This window comes from Cydia splendana, chromosome 18 (assembly GCF_910591565.1).
Source record: "Cydia splendana chromosome 18, ilCydSple1.2, whole genome shotgun sequence".
Classification (NCBI taxonomy): domain Eukaryota; kingdom Metazoa; phylum Arthropoda; class Insecta; order Lepidoptera; family Tortricidae; genus Cydia; species Cydia splendana.
Genome location: NC_085977.1, coordinates 8,598,132 through 8,617,611, shown reverse-complemented (window position 1 = coordinate 8,617,611; position 19,480 = coordinate 8,598,132). Strand labels below are relative to the sequence as shown.

Below are 19,480 nucleotides of genomic sequence, written 5' to 3'. Positions count from 1 at the left end.
TACTTCTGCTCAATATATGTATGTATACTAGTTAAGAAAAACCCAAGAGAGTCCCGTTATCATATTACTAGGACCAGAACAAGCTAACTCCCAGAGGCAATTAAGTAAGTTAATATTCCTTAGTGTAAAATTAAGTCAACCGTGGAATGAGTTCATGGCTGCTTGGTGCGAAGTGTAGGCATGTTTTTGTTTATAGTAAATTGTGATTGATTGTCGGCAATTTTCCCACGTTTTTTTTTTCAGGGTCGTATGCCTTATCACCGGTGGAAACATAGACAGTAGTTTCCTAGCCCGATGCTTTGATAGGGGTCTAGCAGCAGAAGGCAGACTCATAAAATTCAGAGTAAGTATGTAAAATAAATTTTACTTTCTACACAAAAATCATGAATGCTCTTAACCAGAATTTGTTTGATACGATGCTATTTAATTTGTAAATAAGAGTAATAATTTTAATAATGGCATGAAAATGCTCGTCCTTCGAGGACCCGACGATAAAACGGGACTAACGTAACGGGTGAAGAAAAATTAATAGAGCTTAATTGAGCACATAGATTAGTGAGTAAGGCTTAGATATTAAGTCGAAGCCTTGCAATAACGCATCTAATGCGACATTATAAAAAATCTACACCCCACTGCGGCACACGTCCATCACGTAGCGTTCTCACACGCTCTACTTGCCGTTCCATATGATTGTTCGGGGGGCGAGAAAACACGTAGCTATTGTAACCTCAAGTATCACTTATAAATGCGCTGTAAATCTTTGGTTAATAATCTCAGCACATAGGTACGTATGTACCTACCAGCTACAGTCAGCAAAGCTATTAGTTTTGCTGATTGTAACTACATTATATTATAAGGACTGTATCGTTTATTATGAATACAACTTTACTTCGCCGTTTTTTCTGGTATTATATTTTTATTAAAACATTACACATATAGTTTAATTAGTGCTTTAATAATAAGTAACATTTCGTCCTGGGAGATCACGTAAAGCATATGGTTTGGACAATATTTACCCAATCCTCCCGAGTAACTACAACGATTTTGGACAAATACTACAAGAAAATTTACGGTTTGCGAACAAGACGAGATATTACACAAAAAAAATCGTACTATGTAAACTAATCCAGTAACTTTGTCGAATTTTGTAACCTGGCTCTTTTGCGTCAAATCCGGTAGTTCTGATTTTTTGCAGACTTGTTTATGATGTTGGCCCAATTAATAATCCAAGTTTGTGACTTCGAGCGCCGAACGCAACATTGTCAACCCTGTTTGGGGGGGGTACGAACTTGTGGCTACCGAGCCAAATCAGCTTTGATTGACCTTAGAAACAATTGTGCCAACCGGCATCGCCTGAGACAAAAGTGTATACTCACTGCACTTACTTAGCCTACGAATAAATTATACATTTTGAAAGGCTTTATCTCGGAAAATATTAGATGTACAGAGACAATTCTAGTATCTTATTGTAGCAAATTTAGTCTACTTTAAAAACACCTTAGAAAGTTACTATCAAAAACTAGTACTTTAGGGTTATAATCGCCCAAATCTAAAAAAAAATGTGTTTTGACAAAGTTGCGTTCGGCGCTCGAGGTCACAAACTTGGATTATTCATTGGGCCAACATCATAAACAAGTCTGCAAAAAATCAGAACTACCGGATTTGACGCAAACGCAAAATGTATAATTTTACTGTATTAAACAGCAATTACATATGATTCGTAAAGCGAAACATCTGGGCATAGTCTAATCATTTCTTTTAGTTGGAAAAAAAGTTTTGGATCTGTGCTTGGTGGCCTTTTAGAGAATATGGCATGTTACTTACGACAACCCCGACTTTGGTATACAATATAACCATCATGGAGCGTTTCTATCGACCTGTTCTAGCCATGGTTCAACGCCATGAATGTCTGTTAGGCTTTGGATTTCGGTAGATTCTTTTAGCTGTTTCCCTCATTTCGCTGGCGTCAGAAATTGACGGGAATCCAAAATGTTGCATAAAAAGTCGTTTTCATCTAAAGATCAAAATTCACAACATTTATTCTGTGGATGTTCAATTGAGCAATCATGAAAAGGACACTTAGATGGCATATTTTGGCAGCATATTAACCTTTTGTTTCTTTAAATCGTACCAAGGAATCGGTGAAATAGTCTCAAATTAAGCTCGATAGGCTTGTCCAAATTACATTTGCTAGACGGCATTAAAATCATCATAAAGTCCCTAAAATAAAATAAATGTAAAACCTTCTTATGTCAGATATGGCTTAAAAATACCCCCAGATTATACCTTAAGAACATAGTAATACAAAATAATACACACGTCAACAGTTAGACCAGGTTTTATCTGTATTTATAATAAACGATACAGTCCTTATTCAAGCAATAATTATGACCCAAAACTATAACTTACAAGGAAGGGTACCCAACTGTCCGACTCCGATTTGATTTATTTTGATATATGTTATAGAGTAGTCTAAAATAACGGACACGTATTTTTTTTAGCTGCCCAAACTCAACCTTCCTCCTAGCAAATGGCCTTCAAAGTACTGAAAATTGACCAAACCTTCTAATTTCTGAGAAGAGACATGTTCAAAAAAATTTATAATTAATTACTGGTTTCGTTATATGTTGGAGAACATGAATAAAGAATGGGGACGTGTATTGTCATTTCACCACAAACCCATTTTTTATATAAAAATATATTTATTATATTTATTTATTATATATATATAATTTTTTTTAATATAAAAAATGAGTTTGTGGTGAAATGACAAAACACGTCCCCATTCTTTATTCATGCTCTCCAACATATAACGAAACCAGTAATTAATTATCAATTTTTTTGAACATGTCACTTCTCAGAAATTAGAAGGTTTGGTCAATTTTCAGTACTTTGAAGGCCATTTTCTTCTAACAGGTTGAGTTTGGGCAGCTAAAAAAAATACGTGTCCGTTATTTTAGACTACTCTATAACATATATCAAAATAAATCAAATCGGAGTCGGACAGTTGGGTACCCTTCCTTGTTAGTACTCAAAATTATTTTGTAATGACAGGTGGGGATCAAAGACAGTTCGCCTGAATTAGGCAAATTGATGAGGTTGATCGCCGATCTGGGATTTAACGTCCTACGCCATTTCCGCGATGCTGTGTGGGTCGAGGATGACGTGTACCACGTAGAGGTTTGGTCTACTGAAGTTCTATGATAAAGCTATTGTTGCTAAGCATAGATGTCTGAATAGGTGCAGTATTTATTTGTGCAACAAGAGGCCAAAGTTCGTTTTTGCCGCGAGTGCTAATTTTGAGACCCGAGCAAGAGAAAGATTCTAAGTAATATTGAATCTTTAGCGTGGTGAGTTATTTGTATTTAAGAAATAAAGAAAGAAAGATATTTTATTTGCAAACACACATAAACACAAAGAGATAGAGAGAATTTTGAGCATAGCGAGAGACTTAAGGCACAGGGTACAAAACAACTTTAGTATCGTGTGGCACATACCTACACCTACAACTTTTCACTTCATCAGCGGTAAGAAGAAGAAGAAGAAGGAAAAAGAAACGGCACTGGACGAAACTACACTACAGTTCCGTTTCTCTTTCCGATTCCTTTCTAGTTCGCGTAGGTACCTATCTATCTTATTTACCTATTCCGATCTATGTAATTTCTTTACGTACTTCTATAAGTACTTATCCAGAGAGATGAATTACTTTATATATTTGATTTTGAGACATTTCATTAACACAGATGCGAATAGTGTGTGAGGGAAGGAATTTGGAACACTCTCTGGAGCTGAAGCGAGCGTTGGACAGAGCATATGCCGGATTAACTCTGTTCGACACTGAACCGTTTAACGATAAAAGTATGTGCCCGTGTTATGTTGCCAAGATTTGATCGAGGTAAGCAATCAATATAATACCTAAGACATCTCAGGCGGCTTAGCACGGTCGCGTTTTTATCCCTTGTCACCATGCCTGTCACGTTCTAACAAGTATGTAAGTGCGAAAGGGACGCGCATAGTGATAGTCGATAAAAATGGAACCGTGCTGAGCCCGCAGGACAGGCCTTACGGGCAATAAGAATGGGGGATGAATGGGGCCAGTACCTACAGCGGTGTGACACCGCTACAATGCGATTGGTTGATGAGTTCGCATCACGCGCGCGATTGGTCGCAACTAGTTGCGTTATGGCTCCTCTACACGAATGGCCAACGCCGGCCAATCCAAGGGACGCAGCCATGCGGTAGACTGAAATAGCAATATCACTTGCTCCCTCTAATGCATAAATGCGTCCCTTGGATTGGTCGGCGTTGGCCATTCTCTACACCAGGGCTCTCCAAACCCCGGCCCGCGGGCCAAATCCGGCCCGCGAAGCCTTCCAATCCGGCCCGCCGACAGCGGTCCAATCCGGCCCGCGGGAGCCAGGCTCCAGGTGTTCAGCCCTAACAGCAGCAACCCCAGATACACCCAACCCCCCCTCGGCGCCGACGGAGGCCCGCGCGATAATTCTGAGGCGCAATATGGCCCTCAGGTAAAAAAGTTTGGAGACTCCTGCTCTACACGAATGGCCATTGGAGCCATTAGGCTGCGCGATTGGCTCGAATTCGTGAGTGACACCGCGGAACTACACTCGCGATCAATAAAATCGACTCAAGCAACATTTTTTACTTTTGGTCGTTTTTCCGGAAAGCGGGAAATATTTTAGTAAAACTTTGAATGCAATTTTATTACGAATTTATTCAGCTACAAAAAACAGTAAAAGGCAACGATCTCGCTTGCGTAGTTTTTAGGTTATTGCAGTTTTTGTACAAAATGGCATTTTGCATGGTTATGATATGCACGAGTTGTGCCCCCTTGAGACCAATAAAAACCGGTGTAGCCGGTTATTTCTTATCAGTCGCTTATCAGAAGTTGACCAGTGCACATCTCCTCGCAATCTTTCACCGGAATCACCTTGGAAAAATGGATACCACCGAAGCTGAAGCCGCCGAAGTCGTCGCCTTGGTGAATCGAGGATTCTCGCAGCGTTCTGTTGCTGAGCAGCTGAATTTAAGCCAGTCTGCTGTCTCCAGAGTTTACCGTCGATTTGGAACCTTGAAACGGAAACAAGGATCTGGCCGTCAGCGGTGCACAACGGAGAGGGAAAACCGCTTCATCGTCACCTCCAGTCTTCGTAATCGCCACCGTATCGCTGTTGCCATCCAGCGAGACCTGATGCGGAACCGGGTTGTGCCTGTTAGCACTCCAACAGTTCGGCGAAGACACAAGGAAGCCAACCTTACCCCAAGAAGACCTGCTACTGGGCCCAAACTGACTCAGAGACATCGGGACCCTCGGAACCGTCGCCTCCATGGAAATCCCCGCCCACATCATGACGGAACCTCCACCGTAGGCGACTGTTTCAGCGAAGCAACACTGGGCGAACCTCTCTCCAGGTCTTCGGTACACCCGTCCTCTTCTGTCGCTGCCATGGAGACACACTCTACACTCATCGCTGAAGAGTACGCGGCTCCATTGGTCGTAGGTCCAATTTTCGTAGGTCGCCACGAATTCCTTCCGAGCGTCCCGATGTCTCTGAGTCAGTTGGGGCCCAGTAGCAGGTCTTCTTGGGGTGAGGTTGGCTTCCTTGAGTCTTCGCCGAACTGTTGGAGTGCTAACAGGCACAACCCGGTTCCGCATCAGGTCTCGCTGGATGGCAACAGCGGTACGGTGGCGATTACGAAGACTGGAGGTGACGATGAAGCGGTCTTCCCTCTCCGTTGTGCACCGCTGACGGCCAGATCCTTGTTTCCGTTTCAAGGTTCCAAATCGACGAAACCGACGGTAAACTCTGGGGACAGCAGACTGGCTTAAATTCAGCTGCTCAGCAACAGAACGCTGCGAGATTCCTCGATTCACCAAGGTGACGACTTCGGCGGCTTCAGCTTCGGTGGTATCCATTTTTACAAGGTGATTCCGGTGAAAGATTGCGAGGAGATGTGCACTGGTCAACTTCTGATAAGCGACTGATAAGAAATAACCGGTTACACCGGTTTTTATTGGTCTCAAGGGGGCACAACTCGTGCATATCATAACCGTGCAAAATGCCATTTTGTACAAAAACTGCAATAACCTAAAAACTACGCAAGCGAGATCGTTGTCTTTTACTGTTTTTTGTAGCTGAATAAATTCGTAATAAAATTGCATTCAAAGTTTTACTAAAATATTTCCCGCTTTCCGGAAAAACGACCAAAAGTATAAAATGTTGCTTGACTCGATTTTTTTGATCGCGAGTGTAGTACCATTTTTAGTGTCCGTAAAGCCCGTCCTGAGGGACTACCGCGAACTACGTTCGACGTGTTGCCTCCCTGTCACACTTACGTACGAATTTACAAGTGCGACAGAGAGGCAACACGTCGAACGTGGTTCGCGGTAGGCCCTCTGAGATATAATACGTCAATGACCTAAGATATAAGTATTATGTATTTGTAATATAGGCCCTCATACAATTTTATTATGTAGGTAACAGATAAGTAGGTTGCATTTGTTTTGTTTTATTCAATTTTAAAACAGAACAAAATCAACTGTATTTTGCACATTAAAAGGTTTAACTTCACTGGCAAATTTTGGACCATTCATTTGTATGGCTCGGCCTTAGGAAGCTATTATAAAGAATTGTGTTGTATTCAGACACTGTTAATGTTTTATTATAAGATAAAGTATTTATAAAGTTCGAATTTCAAAGAGACACCAAAATGGAACCTTAACTCCACAAATGAACTCTACATTAAACATCAAATATATTTTATTGTTTTAAAAATAACATCACACTTATTGCCTTATCACAATGGAAGAACATAAGTTCACATCTTATTGTAAACAAGTGATAAAGTTAAAATAATCATTCACAACATCAAATTGAGTACAATATGTCTGTAAGGGGTCCCCTGTTGTCTATTGATGCAAGGTGTTCATAAATGTAGCCATTTTGATGTCTCGCTTGCTCAATCCGTTTACATCATGAGATGATAGTGTTACCTGGAATTAATGAGATAGGACATTTACTTAATGGCTCTTATTCATTCATACAAATGTTACTCCATCACCATCATAATTTAAGAGCTTGGCTCTTGTCGATGGAGCATGAGCCAGTTTTCACGGCCCTCAGCCAGGTTCTTATATATTATAAAATTTCTAGTTTTATTGAGAACCATATGAGAAATTCCTTGATGTTTTAGAAAACCATTGATAGTAACCTTTCCACTCTAAGGGAATTTTTTGTCTTTTTTTTGTTTAATACTTTAATAGGTACTAAAATCTTACTAAATACTAAAACTAAGTCTTAGAACCTCAAAATTGAATTTGAAATAACTTTCAAGGCTGATTTTTGTTTGGCTGACGTAGAACCCATAGGATTTGAGGGCTTGAGTCTACCAGGAAAATATAGAGAGTACCTACATTAAATATTAATTGTTTGAAAATTGTAGCAACCTTCCAGGTTATTTACTGGGGAAGAGTGTATTTATAAATAAAGTATTTGAAGCTTACCTGCACTTTGTTGTAAACATTGAACCATTCTGGATGGTGGTCCATTTTCTCTGCTAATAATGCTACTCTGCTCATGAAGCCAAATGCTTCATTGAAATTCTTGAACATGAATTCTTTTTCGATGGCATCTCTGTTGCTTTGCACTTTCCAGCCAGCATTCAGCAGTGGTTGAAGCAAGCTGTTGCGCTCATCTTGGTTCAGTTTGTCTGCCTGTAAAATTCATAAATTATACAATTATTAGATACCAATAGGAAACCAATGGTAATCACGAGCAGTCAATTAATCAAGCTGTTAAGTTATGCATACCATTTTCCTTTTACTTGGTGCGGGCGGAGAAACAGTAGCGTAACCGGTAGCGACAACTCGACTGGCATTGATTGCGACTCGCGCGCGGTGAACGGGCCTTGCGGGGTGAAAGTGTATCGCAGCCAAACAGGCTGCTTTAAGCCAGGCTCTGTTCAATGTCATTTTACAATTATATTAAAATAAAAGGATAACAATCACCGGATAATGTGTATTTGACAGGTGTAGTTACGAATTACATTATGTAAACAAACTTTTATCGATATCCGTTTTGAAAAGTTTGGAAAGTATTTTTCTATTAAAAATTACGGTCACCGTAAAATGGCCAAATCCACTAGGATTTGAACAGTAGATAAATATTTAAAAAGTACAACTTTGACGTTTAGTTACGTCAACGTCACATCGCACGGCGCGAATCGAAACGAAAGTTGGGTTGGGGAAAAAAACAATTAAGTATATAAATCTATTTCAGTTTACTATTTAAAAAACCCTGAAAAATCCAGTATTTATTATATGTTTAAATATAATATCCAATGGACGCACTTAGACGATTACTGCCACCGAAAATATTCGATATTATCGACAGAACCGGCATTTGCACTGCAAAAGAAATTCTAATTCTTTCGAAATGGGATATAAAGAAGGTAACAAATTTCAGTACCGATGATATTTTATTTCTTAAATCTATTGTTGCCGATTATGTTGCGCCAGAAAGTGTAACCGGTGATATGTTGTTGTTGAAACAAAATCCAAGAGTATCAAGTGGTTGTGAAGCAATAGATTCGATCACAAACGGTGGTTTTCGGGCAGGTACCCTTACAGAAATTTTCGGTGAAAGTGGTTCTGGTAAAACTCAAATTGGACTTCAAGCGGCAGCAAATACTTTTAACTCTGGTTCTGTTTTCATATGCACTGAAGATGTGTTTCCTGTTAAAAGATTGAAACAAATGCAACAATCACTTCCTCACTATGTTCTTGATGATAACATTGGCAAGAACATTTTTATAGAACATGTTACAGAGCCAACTGAACTACTATCCTGTGTGAAGGTGCGGTTGCCAAGACTTTTAAATGATCAGAAAGTTTCACTAATTGTTGTGGACTCAATTGCTGCACCACACCGGACTGAAACAACAAATTATGTTCAGAGAGCTGAAGACCTTAGAGAATTGGCGGTAGCTTTGATAGAAATAGCTAAAAGATATAGTATTGCTATAGTTTGTATTAATCAGGTTACAACAGCTTTCGATGGGACAGATAGTATATTGCCATGTTTGGGTCTTGCTTGGTCCAATATGGTCTCAACCCGATTAATGTTAAAGAAAACCTCAAGAACAAATGAATCATCTTCTGCCCAAGAATATTCGCACATAAGAGAACTCTCTGTGGTGTTTGCTCCTGAATTGCCTAACAAAACAACTGAGTTTGTTATCACTTCAAATGGTATTATAGGTGTTTAAAATATGAGATTGTAATTTTCTATTATTTAATAAAAATATCAAAAATTGTAATGTTTTTCTTTAGCTTTGTATATTTTTACCTAATAGTATTTTTAATTGATAAGTTGTATGATGGAAGGTGAAGTATTCCTTATTGTTCTCACTCTTTCGCTTTTGCAAGGAATCTCGGCAATTCTCTCCTGTCGCATTCAAGGGCCCAACGTTTTCTGTTCTCTTTCACGGCGCAGCAACTAGTATCATTTCTCTCTCCTCGCTCTTTTAAAAATGCCGTTTGTCAAAAAAGGACAACCATACTGTTGACAAGGTGGACTTCAAATCAAGTGTTGCCTTTCTTGATGCGCCCAGGCTGTGTATGTGTGCGTAAAAGCGTATATGTGTGCTCTTTTAGGGATGTGATAAGTCGATTTTAATCATGTTATATATCGATAAACACTACACAGCGGAACGAAATAGCGATTAATTGAAGCTTCAATATCTTCGTTAAACATAAACATAATTGAAATGCTAATGGATAATGAATATATTATAATATAATCATATAATTCAATTATTGCGGAACACCTATTTTAGGAGGTATTTATGTATTTTAATTAAATATCTGAACTTTCCCTTGGTTCCCTGCTGGGGCGTGACTATAAAATTGTGATCTGATAACCACAATAAAGAATAAAAGCGTTTTTGGTCATTTTAGGTATCGTTAAGCCTTTGAAGTAAAATTAAAATTGCAAGAAATGTCGATAGTTTATCGATATGACTTTATCGACATGGCTACAGCAAGGTGGGCCTCATTGTTAATCGTACACTAAACAAAAGTGGCAACAGTGAGCCTAAGCGCGCACCACGATTTTAGTTTTTGCGACACGATTTTAGAATCGCGCTGTAATATATCGCAGAAAATTCACTGCGCGCACTGCGATGAAAAAGTCGCGGTTTGTTCATTCTCAACATGGATTTCGTACCAGTCGTTTGTCATGACATGAAACGTTGTCTTTAATATGTGATCGCTGTATGACTTTGAGTATTTATACCACAAAGGTGATCTCCTTCTATTTCCATAATTAAATGGTCAACATCTAGCGTCTTCAGCAGCAGGTTCCGACATATTGACGCTTGGAGAGCGATATGCCGACTGAGGTCCGGGTGCGATTTTATTATCGCAGTGCGCGCGGGGCCATACAACTCCGTATGCCGCAATTCACTTTGCGACAATCGCGTCGCGAGCAGTCGCGGAAAAATGTGACAAATCACAATTTTAAAATCGCTGCGATTTTTTTGTCGCATATGCGCGCACTGCCATATAAACACATACGTTACATTTCTGCGACTAAATTATCGCGCGACAAAAAGTCGTGGTACGCGCTTGGCCTGACAGCTCGCTGAGACACCGTCTCTATATATTATAAGTCTATGGTCGCATTATACTCTGACAAACCCACTTTGTCAGTAGAACAAGGCGCGAAATTCAAATTTTCTGTGGGAGAACAACCCTTCGTGCCTACATTTTTTAAATTTGCCGCCTTTTCTTAGCGGGCATTACATTATACAATTTGCAGTGCGCTAATTAAGTGTTGCTAGGCGAGATAAAAAAGAGCTTGTCCATTACACTACACTATAAGGCCCCATTCGCACGACAGCTTAAAAAGCGTTGCGTTAAAACCCGACGTTGGCGCTTTTTTACCGTTTCCAATATTTGTGTTCATATGAACGCTTAAAAATCACTTGTGAGTCGTAATGCCACGTACGCATCTCAGCAAAGCCATACTTTATTTGCTATTACGACGTATTATTTGAATATAGCTTGAATATTTCAGGAATTTGTAAGCATAAGTTGACATTTTTAAGGTGAAACTAATAATAATCTTGACGATTGACACCAAAAATTGACACTTGACAGCCAACTGACAGCAGCGCCGGCGCTTTTTTAACGCTTGTGAGAACAGATACACGGAGTTCCGTATGCTCTATTCAATTTGACGCCAACGCTCAACGCCGAAAATCGAACAGTGCTCGATAAAAAAACGCCGCGCTTAAAAACCGCCTTCGTGTGAATACATACATGGTTATCCATTGGTGTCATTCAAACGCTTTTTTAACGCGCGTTGAAAAAGCTGCCGTGCGAACGGGGCCTAATAGTTAGTGTCTTATTTTCATTTCAGCAGTCATCATCGTTCGAATCGAACGTCGCGATTCGGTCGAAGGTCGCGTTTCGGTCGAATTCTTTGTACATTTCGAGAAGCACTTTGTTACCATAATTTCTAATGTCTTTGTTCTTGTAATCTTTATGTTTTTTATCCCATAAAAATGGCAGGTCTTTATAAAGTTAAATCATGTTTAGCAGTACTTCCTTTTCCCTAGTCTGTGGCTGCGTCATTTTGAACTGAAATGCAATAAATAAAACAATAAAACATCCATACGTTCGAGTGCGTCGGTGGCGTGCCGACAACTGACCTTAAGCCCCCTCCAGACTATGCGCGTGAATCGCGGGCGAAGCCGCGAACGTGAGTGTGGAGTCGATTTCGCTGTCTGCGAAAATCGATGACACACTCGCGTTCGCGGCTTCGCGCCGCGATTCGCGCACGAGTGAGGAGGGGGCTTTACACAGTAAGCGCTAAGCGCGCTAAAACCATTTACACTATGCGTTCTAGTGCGCTAGATAGCGTTAGTGCGGCAGAGCACATGCGATCGCACTAGATTGGGTCACTAACTGGCTAACTGTATTTACACTATACTAAATTAGTGCGCTAACTCAGCTAGTGCACTGCAAATTGTATAATGTAATGCCCGCTTTACGGACAGAAATGGCTAACATCGTGAACAGAAATTCTTTAACAAACACGATGTTTTTAATAGAGGCTCGAACAAAGTGCCAATGTCATTTTGGGAAGACGGAAGTTGACATTGGAAAAGCGCGGGAAACGTGAAACGTGGCGGTTGTGTGTTTTGGTTTCTCGTACATTTAATTCAATTTAAGATCAAGGAATTGGTAATTTGTATATATTTTAGATAGTATTACATGTAAATATTTTTGTTTTCTGTATATATTGTGACATTCACTCATATTAGGTAAGTCTTTTGTAATTCTTTACAATGGGGGAGGATGATCCTCCCGACCCTGGAGGAGAAAACCTCCAGGTTGGTATAAATATTGAAATAGAGTCTAGCATGGATACTGATACATCTGTAAATAATAAAAATGATTTAAAAAGAAAAGTATATAAAAATAAGAGGTGTAAAGATTGTAACAAAAAGAGAAAGCGAAATGCTGGTGGGGAATATGTTTGCGAGTGTGAAATTGTACAGAAGACCCAAGCTCATTCTATAACAAATACTGACACAAATAAAGTAGTTTCTGATATTCAAACAACAAAAGTTGGCAGAAATTTATTTTCAACAGCTGATGTTGCACCGTTTACGGTGCATGTTCAATTAAAACAAACTGATCCAAACTCGTCCCTGCACCCGGTGTCTTTTGGTAGGTTCTTAGTAAAAAACGGCTTCAAAAATATTATAAATGGCAGCGTGAAACGTATTGGTAGGACAAGAATTTCCATGGCTTTTGCAAATCATATCGATGCTAATTTGTTTGTAACCAATCCTCAACTTGACAACGAAAATTTAACAGCATACATACCATCATTTACAGTAACACGCATGGGCCTAGTCCGTGGTATTCCATCACAGTGGTCCGAGGAGGAAATAGTGTCCAACATTTCCGTGCCCACTGGGTGTGGAAAAGTGCTTAAAGTTCGGCGTTTGAATCATAGAGTTACAGTTAATGGTGCCGTTTCGTGGCAACCCTCTGAGACAGTTGTCCTAACTTTTGATGGTCAAGTTTTACCAAAACGGGTATTCTCATGCTACAACTCACTGCCTGTCGAACTGTATATCTTTCCCACAATCCAGTGCTTCAACTGTACTAAATTTGGTCATACGAAAACTAATTGCAGATCTAAACCCAAGTGCTTTAAGTGTGGTCAATTGCATTCCGGTCATACCTGTTCAGTGGAGGAGGACGATGCCGTTTGCTGCCTTTGCAATGGTTTCCATTTCGCCACGAACAGGGCTTGCCCGGAACACAAGAGACAGAAGGATATTAAAGTAACTATGGCTAACAATTGTATTTCTTATGGTGAGGCTGTTAAATTACATCCAGCTGCTTCAAAATCATTTGCCGATGTCCTTCTGACACAATCACCCCAACAGCCACAGTCTCAGCCAAATTTACATCGCAGTGTCAATAATCCAGCCCCGGGTACAACCATGCAGTCACACAGTTATAAAAAGACAACTTTTTTGAAACCACGTACAGTTAAAAAACTTATAACAACAGGGTATGATGCAGCAGCTCACAATGCTTTAGTTAAAGAATATATCATTCCATCTCCTCAAAATGGCTGTGCACTACAGCAAGAGTCTCCTAAAAATAATGTTTCAGTAGCTGAGGAAATACAAGCGTTAATTGATCATTTATCTCAGCCTAATGTAAGAATACCGTCCCACGTTGCCCCCATGCTTGAAGAACTTGTCTCAACTATTAAAAATAATGGCCAAAATTATACAGTGGAACTGCAGAAGTGTAATAAATAAAAAACAAGATTTAATTCATTTATTAAACAAATTTCAACCATTTGTTTTTGCCCTCTCTGAGACATGGCTCAAGCCTGGGGCTCTTCTTAGAGTCACGGGATATTCATGTCTCAGAGAGGACCGTCCTTCGCGACCTGGCACTCCTGGCGGATGGGGCGGAGTAGCTCTACTTGTCAGGAATTCCATATCATTTTCACCTTTTCATCTTCCATCCCATAGCGATGATTTTTCAATTGTTGCTGCCATTGTAAATAACATCTGTATTATTTCTGTATATATTCCTCATCCCTCATCATCTATTTTTGTTGAGCTTGAACAAATAATTTCTTCTCTTCCTAGGCCCGTTTTAATTTTAGGAGATTTTAACTCACATCATCAGGTTTGGGGTTGTTCATCGTCTAATTATAATGGAGATCGCCTCATTCATATCATAGACCAACACAATCTTTGTGTTTTAAACAACGGTTCTCCAACCCGCCGAACAGCTCCAACAGAGTCAATTAGCGCTATTGATTTATCAATTTGTTCAGTTGATCTTGCGGCTTCTCTCACTTGGCATACTCTGGAATCAACATATGGGAGTGATCACTACCCTATCATTATTACATTTCCATCTTCTATTCCGCCATCTCCGAAACCTAGCCCTAGGCTTAAGTATAATTTAAGTAATGTTGATTGGAAACTTTTCAAAACCCGTGTAGAGGAGAAATTGTTGTGTTTACCGTCCATAGATGATAGTAATGTAGTTAGTTGTTCAGTTGCATTAGCTCAGATAATGACTGAAGCAGCTGATGAAATTTTTCCGGTTAAAAACAGTGCATCAGGTAAAATACCTTCTCCGCCTTGGTGGGATGATGATTGCACACAAGCTATCAGAAACCGTAAGGAGGCTGAAAGAAAATATTGTCATTTTATGACAAATGAAAATTTTGAGACATTCATGCAAGTTGCTCGTGAGACAAAAAAATTGTTGCGAAAGAAAAAGTTCGAAGGCTGGAAGCGATTTTGTTTGTCTCTTAGTCCTAGCGTAAAACCATCCATAGTATGGAATAATATTAAAAGATTTAGACATGCTTTCAATGAGTCCTCTAGACAGATCCTTCCTCCTAACCTTGCTACACAGTTTATGGATAGATTAGCACCTGCTTCCGTCCCCGAAGAATATGTATTTCACCCTGCTGCCTTTTCATTTGACTCATGCTATTATAATACTTTAAATGAGCCTTTTAAAATGGAGGAGTTAAAAGCTGTATTAAGTGGTTTAAAAGATACTTCACCTGGGGAAGATGGAGTTCCTTATTCCTTTTTAGCAAATGCTAGTGATGGTATTCTTTCTTATTATCTAAATATAATAAATTCTGTTATCCAGTCTGGTAAAATTCCTGATTCTTGGAGATCTCAAATAGTTATTCCTATTTTAAAGCCATTCAAACCAGTGTCAGATGTTTCTTCTTATCGTCCAATTGCCCTTTCCTCGGTATTTGTTAAAGTAGCAGAACATTTAGTTAAAAACAGACTAGAATATTTTGTAGAAAAAAACCAATTACTTTCTCATAGTCAATTTGGCTTCCGAAAAGGTAGGTCTACTTATGATAGCTTGGGTATTTTAATTTCAGATACTCGATTGTCATTTTCTAGAAATGAATCTATAGTAGCTGCTTTTCTTGACATAAGCGCCGCTTATGATAATGTCTTAGTCTCAGTGTTACAAGCAAAACTTCACAAATTAGCTATACCAGTAATGTTAACCAATTTCATAATAAACCTTTTATCAGAAAGGTCCATTAGCCTTCTCATAGATGACAACAATAGGATTTCCCGTTTAGTGTGGAGAGGTCTTCCCCAAGGATCCGTATTAAGTCCTTTGCTATATAATATCTACACATTTGATTTAGAATCATCCTTAAATGACACGGTTAGAGTCTTGCAATATGCCGATGATTTATTATTATATTCGCCAAACCTTTCTATTGAACAAGCCAGTAGATCAGTCACTTCTTCTTTGGGCTTATTGAAGTTATGGTTAGATTCAAATGGTCTGGAACTTTCAGTGCATAAAAGTGTTGTAGTTTTGTTTACTAGAAAAATGTTTCCTCCTCCGATCAATGTGCAATTTAATAACTGCTCCATTTCCATTAAAGATAAAACCAAATTCCTAGGTGTTATTTTAGATAATAAATTAACGGGTCTTCCACATTGTGATTACATAGTTTCTAAATGTGAAAAAAATATTAATATCCTCAGGTGCGTTTCAGGAGTTTGGTGGGGTTCACATCCTTTTTGCATGAAACTCATGTATAATGCCTTGATAAGAAGTATTTTAGATTATGGGACATTTTTGTTAGAGCCAGGATATGTAGCTGGCTTCCAAAAACTAGATCGTATTCAATCCAAAGCACTCAGATTGATTTGTGGGGCCATGAATTCAAGCCCTATCAATGCCATGCAAGTTGAGTGTGTTGAGCCTCCACTTCATTTACGACGCCAATATCTTAGTGATAGATTTATTTTCCGTTGTTCCCAATTCTCTAATCACCAACTCTGGATTATCCTGTCTAACCTTGTGCTTCAAATAACTACTTCCAACTATTGGAAACACAAAAGTCCTCCTTGTTTAGTAAAAAGCTTTCAAAAACTTAAATCTATATCAGCTCCCACTGTTAGCTCTTCAACACTTCCCATTTTCCAATATGAATATGATTCTCTGACACTTATTCCTCCAGTTCTCCTCGATATTGGAGTCTCCAAGAATGATGTTGAACAAAATCAACAATTCCTGGGATTCATTGGAACAGATGGCCTGGGTGCTCATCATATGTACACAGATGCTTCTAAGACGTCAGAGAATGGTTGTGTTGGCGTTGGTGTTCTCCACACCCAATCTAATATATACCAAAAAATAAAGTTGCCACCAGAATCCTCTGTGTACAGTGGTGAGTGCTTTGGAATCCTGAAAGCAATAGAGTTCATCATTATAATGCATCTCAAAAAAACAATTATTTTCTCAGATTCCCTAAGTTCACTACAGGCAATATGTAAATTTCCTTTCAAATCTAAATCTAATAACCCAATTATTTATCAAATCCGTAGCCTATTGTTAAAATGTCACATTAAAGGGTATTCGGTTTCCATTGCCTGGATCCCTGGACACAGAGGGATTAAAGGTAATGAAAGGGTGGATGATTTAGCTCGAGATGCCATTAGTTGTGGGGACATGTTTCCGTTTAAGAATGTGTCTGAAGACCTGTTGGCACTGCCTAAATTATACCTACGAAAGGAATGGAGGAATTTATGGACATCTGGTGCAGGTGCTGCTGCGTTACATTATCGAAGCATTCAAAAATCAATTCCTGTCAAACCTTGGTTTGCTAAAATCTCTCTGCCAAAACCTGCAACTAGTATGTTAATTCGAATGAGATTGGGTCACGTATGTACACCGGAACACCTCAAACTACTAAATCGCGTGGCCAGTTCTGCATGTACTTGTGGAGCTGATCCCGCTGATCTTAACCATATATTCTTTGCATGTAACCTTTATGATCGTTCTATACTATTAAGACAGCTGTCAGATTTTAAAGTTCCGTTTCCCACATCTATTACAACACTCCTGTATATTAATGATTCTTCTCCATATATATTTAAATCATTGTATTCATTTATTTCACGTCATAACATTAAACTCTAACTGCCTATAATTTACCTTTTCCTGATCCTTTTCCAAAATTCCGTCTTACCCGTTATAATGTAATCCTTTAATTCCGTTTCCCTGCTTTACTCGTCTGGCTGAATGCGCCAGGAGCGCGATGCCATAAAAAAAAAAAAAAAAAAACAGTTGACATTGACACTATATGTTTACAGTAATCCCTAAAAAGAGAATAAAAATGATTCATTAACATTACTTACTGTTTATTCTAATAATTTATATTAATCATGTCTTGTAACACGTGTGCAAAGCCCTTCACTTTATTACGTAAAGAGGTTAGTTAATCTAATGCTAATGAACAATATTTTTTAACGTAAAATGTACCCACTTACACAAATTGTCGATTTGAATTTCAGAAAGGTTGTCCAGGTTGTGGATTCAGTTACTGCTCCAAATGTTTAGAACACAAGATATTTTTACAGAAAATTAATTCAGAAGCCAAGGTAAGGTCTCATTGTCATTCTATATTTTGAAATTATTATTGATAATGTTGACTGAGTGAATCATATAATGTTCTGTTTCCTCTTTGATAGGTATGTGTAAAATGTAAGCAAACAGCTCAACAATTGAAAGGGGCTAAGCCGATTGAACCACCAGATGCATACTTCAAGTAAGGGTTTAAAAGTGTTCATTGTGTTTTAAATTTCAATTTGATTACTACTACTTAATGTAACTTCTTTCCTACCTAGGCGGATTGGAACAGTTAAAGATAATTCCAGCACCGATAGTAGCAACAAACAAAGGATACAAAATGAAAAAGATCAAGAAATACAAGCCAGATTACATAAGTTGAAAGAAAATGAGAAAATGAAAACCTCTGAGGAGGAAATATCAAGACGTCTTCAAAACATCAAACGAGAAGTGCCATCAACTTCTGATGCTGAACTGCTGGAGCGACTGGCGAAATTAAGAGGTGTACCAGTAGCTACATTACAAACTAAAGTAAATTAATTTCTCTATTATTCATGTACAAACTATTATTCTTCAAAGGATTATTATTATTTTGCATTTTTCCAGCCAGTGCTGGTAGCACCTGATACAAGGTCAGAGCAAGAGCAAGCAGACGATTTGCTTAAGCAATACCAGGCTAAGACAGCCATTGATGCCAAATATATTGATGAATTCAATGGTTTGGTTAATGATATGGAGTCCAGACTGCTGAGTTTAAAAGGAAATGGGGGCCCTTCTCAAACACAAAATGTTATTCCTGAAGACACACCCTCAGAGGATGAAGAAGATACTGTTAAGAAGATTATAGAAAAGGTAAATATAGTTTTACAGAAGCTTGATATATTATAGCCATCTAAAAAATTCCATCCTAGTACTTCTCCTTGTTTATTTATACAAAAATTTTAACTCATTATATTTTTAAAATCAAAATCAGCCCCATACTTTTCTTTCTTGTAGGTATTCCATCTCCCGTAAATAGGCTAAAATTTTAAATGCTTATTATAGCAACAACATTGCATCTTTTTTAGTTGAAAACTGAAGCCCTTCTTGATGAACAACTGAGTCCCACAAGCAATGATGAGCTACCATTTTGTGAAATATGCAACGAAGATGCTACTATGCGATGTGTTGGTTGCCAGTACCTGTTCTGCAAACGCTGCTTCTTGGACCACAAGGATGATGATGATGGCTGTGATAGATATGAACCCTACACTCCACCCAATCGCACCTCTGTTTAATGTTATTTCTGTTGATCTCAGGTGAAGACAGCTTTTGTTGATTGTCAATAAAGATTCAAAATATTGCAAATAGTAACCATTCTTATTGGCAATCAACAAATTAATTTTGCTTGAGAATGTGACATTTATTTTTAATAATTTTGATATTCAGATAAAATTATTGTTGTTTAAATCATGTTAAATTAATATTATATTTTATGGCTAAATCAGATAAATA

General features: G+C 38.5%; 5 protein-coding genes across 8 annotated transcripts in view; 4 read left to right on the top strand and 1 right to left on the bottom strand.

The window, feature by feature from the left end:
- Nucleotides 1-18,161, top strand: part of LOC134799541 (L-threonine ammonia-lyase-like) — a 36,841-nt gene extending 18,680 nt beyond the window's left edge. The window contains exons 9-13 of one of the 4 annotated variants that reach the window (XR_010145422.1): nucleotides 244-343; nucleotides 3,055-3,180; nucleotides 3,744-3,895; nucleotides 17,932-18,018; nucleotides 18,109-18,161. Coding sequence is in view for 2 of the 4 variants with exons in the window: in XM_063771974.1 (XP_063628044.1) it covers nucleotides 244-343; nucleotides 3,055-3,180; nucleotides 3,744-3,890 (373 nt within the window). In the remaining 2 variants the exon portion in view is untranslated. Of the gene's footprint in view, nucleotides 1-243; nucleotides 344-3,054; nucleotides 3,181-3,743; nucleotides 3,896-8,297; nucleotides 8,431-9,976; nucleotides 10,104-17,931; nucleotides 18,019-18,108 lie in introns of those variants that run through there. The other 3 variants (XR_010145423.1, XM_063771974.1, XM_063771975.1) reach the window with 3 other exon arrangements.
- Nucleotides 1-19,480, top strand: part of LOC134799649 (small ribosomal subunit protein eS25) — a 215,491-nt gene that overhangs the window by 92,219 nt on the left and 103,792 nt on the right. The gene's annotated exons all lie outside the window — the stretch shown is intronic.
- The window catches only part of LOC134799550 (NADH dehydrogenase [ubiquinone] 1 alpha subcomplex subunit 8-like), a 117,553-nt gene that overhangs the window by 21,771 nt on the left and 76,302 nt on the right, over nucleotides 1-19,480 (top strand). The window lies entirely within an intron of this gene.
- LOC134799231 (pterin-4-alpha-carbinolamine dehydratase) lies at nucleotides 6,762-8,016 on the bottom strand. Its single transcript, XM_063771614.1, has 3 exons — nucleotides 7,829-8,016; nucleotides 7,523-7,732; nucleotides 6,762-7,012 (listed from the first exon to the last, which is right to left on the bottom strand). The coding sequence occupies exons 1-3, from the start codon at nucleotides 7,988-7,990 to the stop codon at nucleotides 6,929-6,931; spliced, it is 456 nt and encodes a 151-aa protein (XP_063627684.1). The 5' UTR covers nucleotides 7,991-8,016; the 3' UTR covers nucleotides 6,762-6,928.
- Nucleotides 12,373-19,263, top strand: LOC134799696 (abscission/NoCut checkpoint regulator). Its single transcript, XM_063772132.1, has 5 exons — nucleotides 12,373-12,417; nucleotides 18,109-18,185; nucleotides 18,265-18,496; nucleotides 18,593-18,838; nucleotides 19,054-19,263. The coding sequence occupies exons 1-5, from the start codon at nucleotides 12,373-12,375 to the stop codon at nucleotides 19,261-19,263; spliced, it is 810 nt and encodes a 269-aa protein (XP_063628202.1).

Coding starts and splice junctions, on each gene's coding strand:
- LOC134799231 (XM_063771614.1), bottom strand. CDS start 7,990: ATGACATTGAACAGAGCCTGGCTTAAAGCAGCCTGTTTGGCTGCGATA. Junction 7,733..7,828: donor CACCAAGTAAAAGGAAAATG/GTATGCATAACT, acceptor TGAATTTTACAG/GCAGACAAACTGAACCAAGA. Junction 7,013..7,522: donor ATGTTTACAACAAAGTGCAG/GTAAGCTTCAAA, acceptor CATTAATTCCAG/GTAACACTATCATCTCATGA.
- LOC134799696 (XM_063772132.1), top strand. CDS start 12,373: ATGGGGGAGGATGATCCTCCCGACCCTGGAGGAGAAAACCTCCAG. Junction 18,497..18,592: donor CGAAATTAAGAGGTGTACCA/GTAGCTACATTA, acceptor GCATTTTTCCAG/CCAGTGCTGGTAGCACCTGA. Junction 18,839..19,053: donor TTAAGAAGATTATAGAAAAG/GTAAATATAGTT, acceptor CATCTTTTTTAG/TTGAAAACTGAAGCCCTTCT.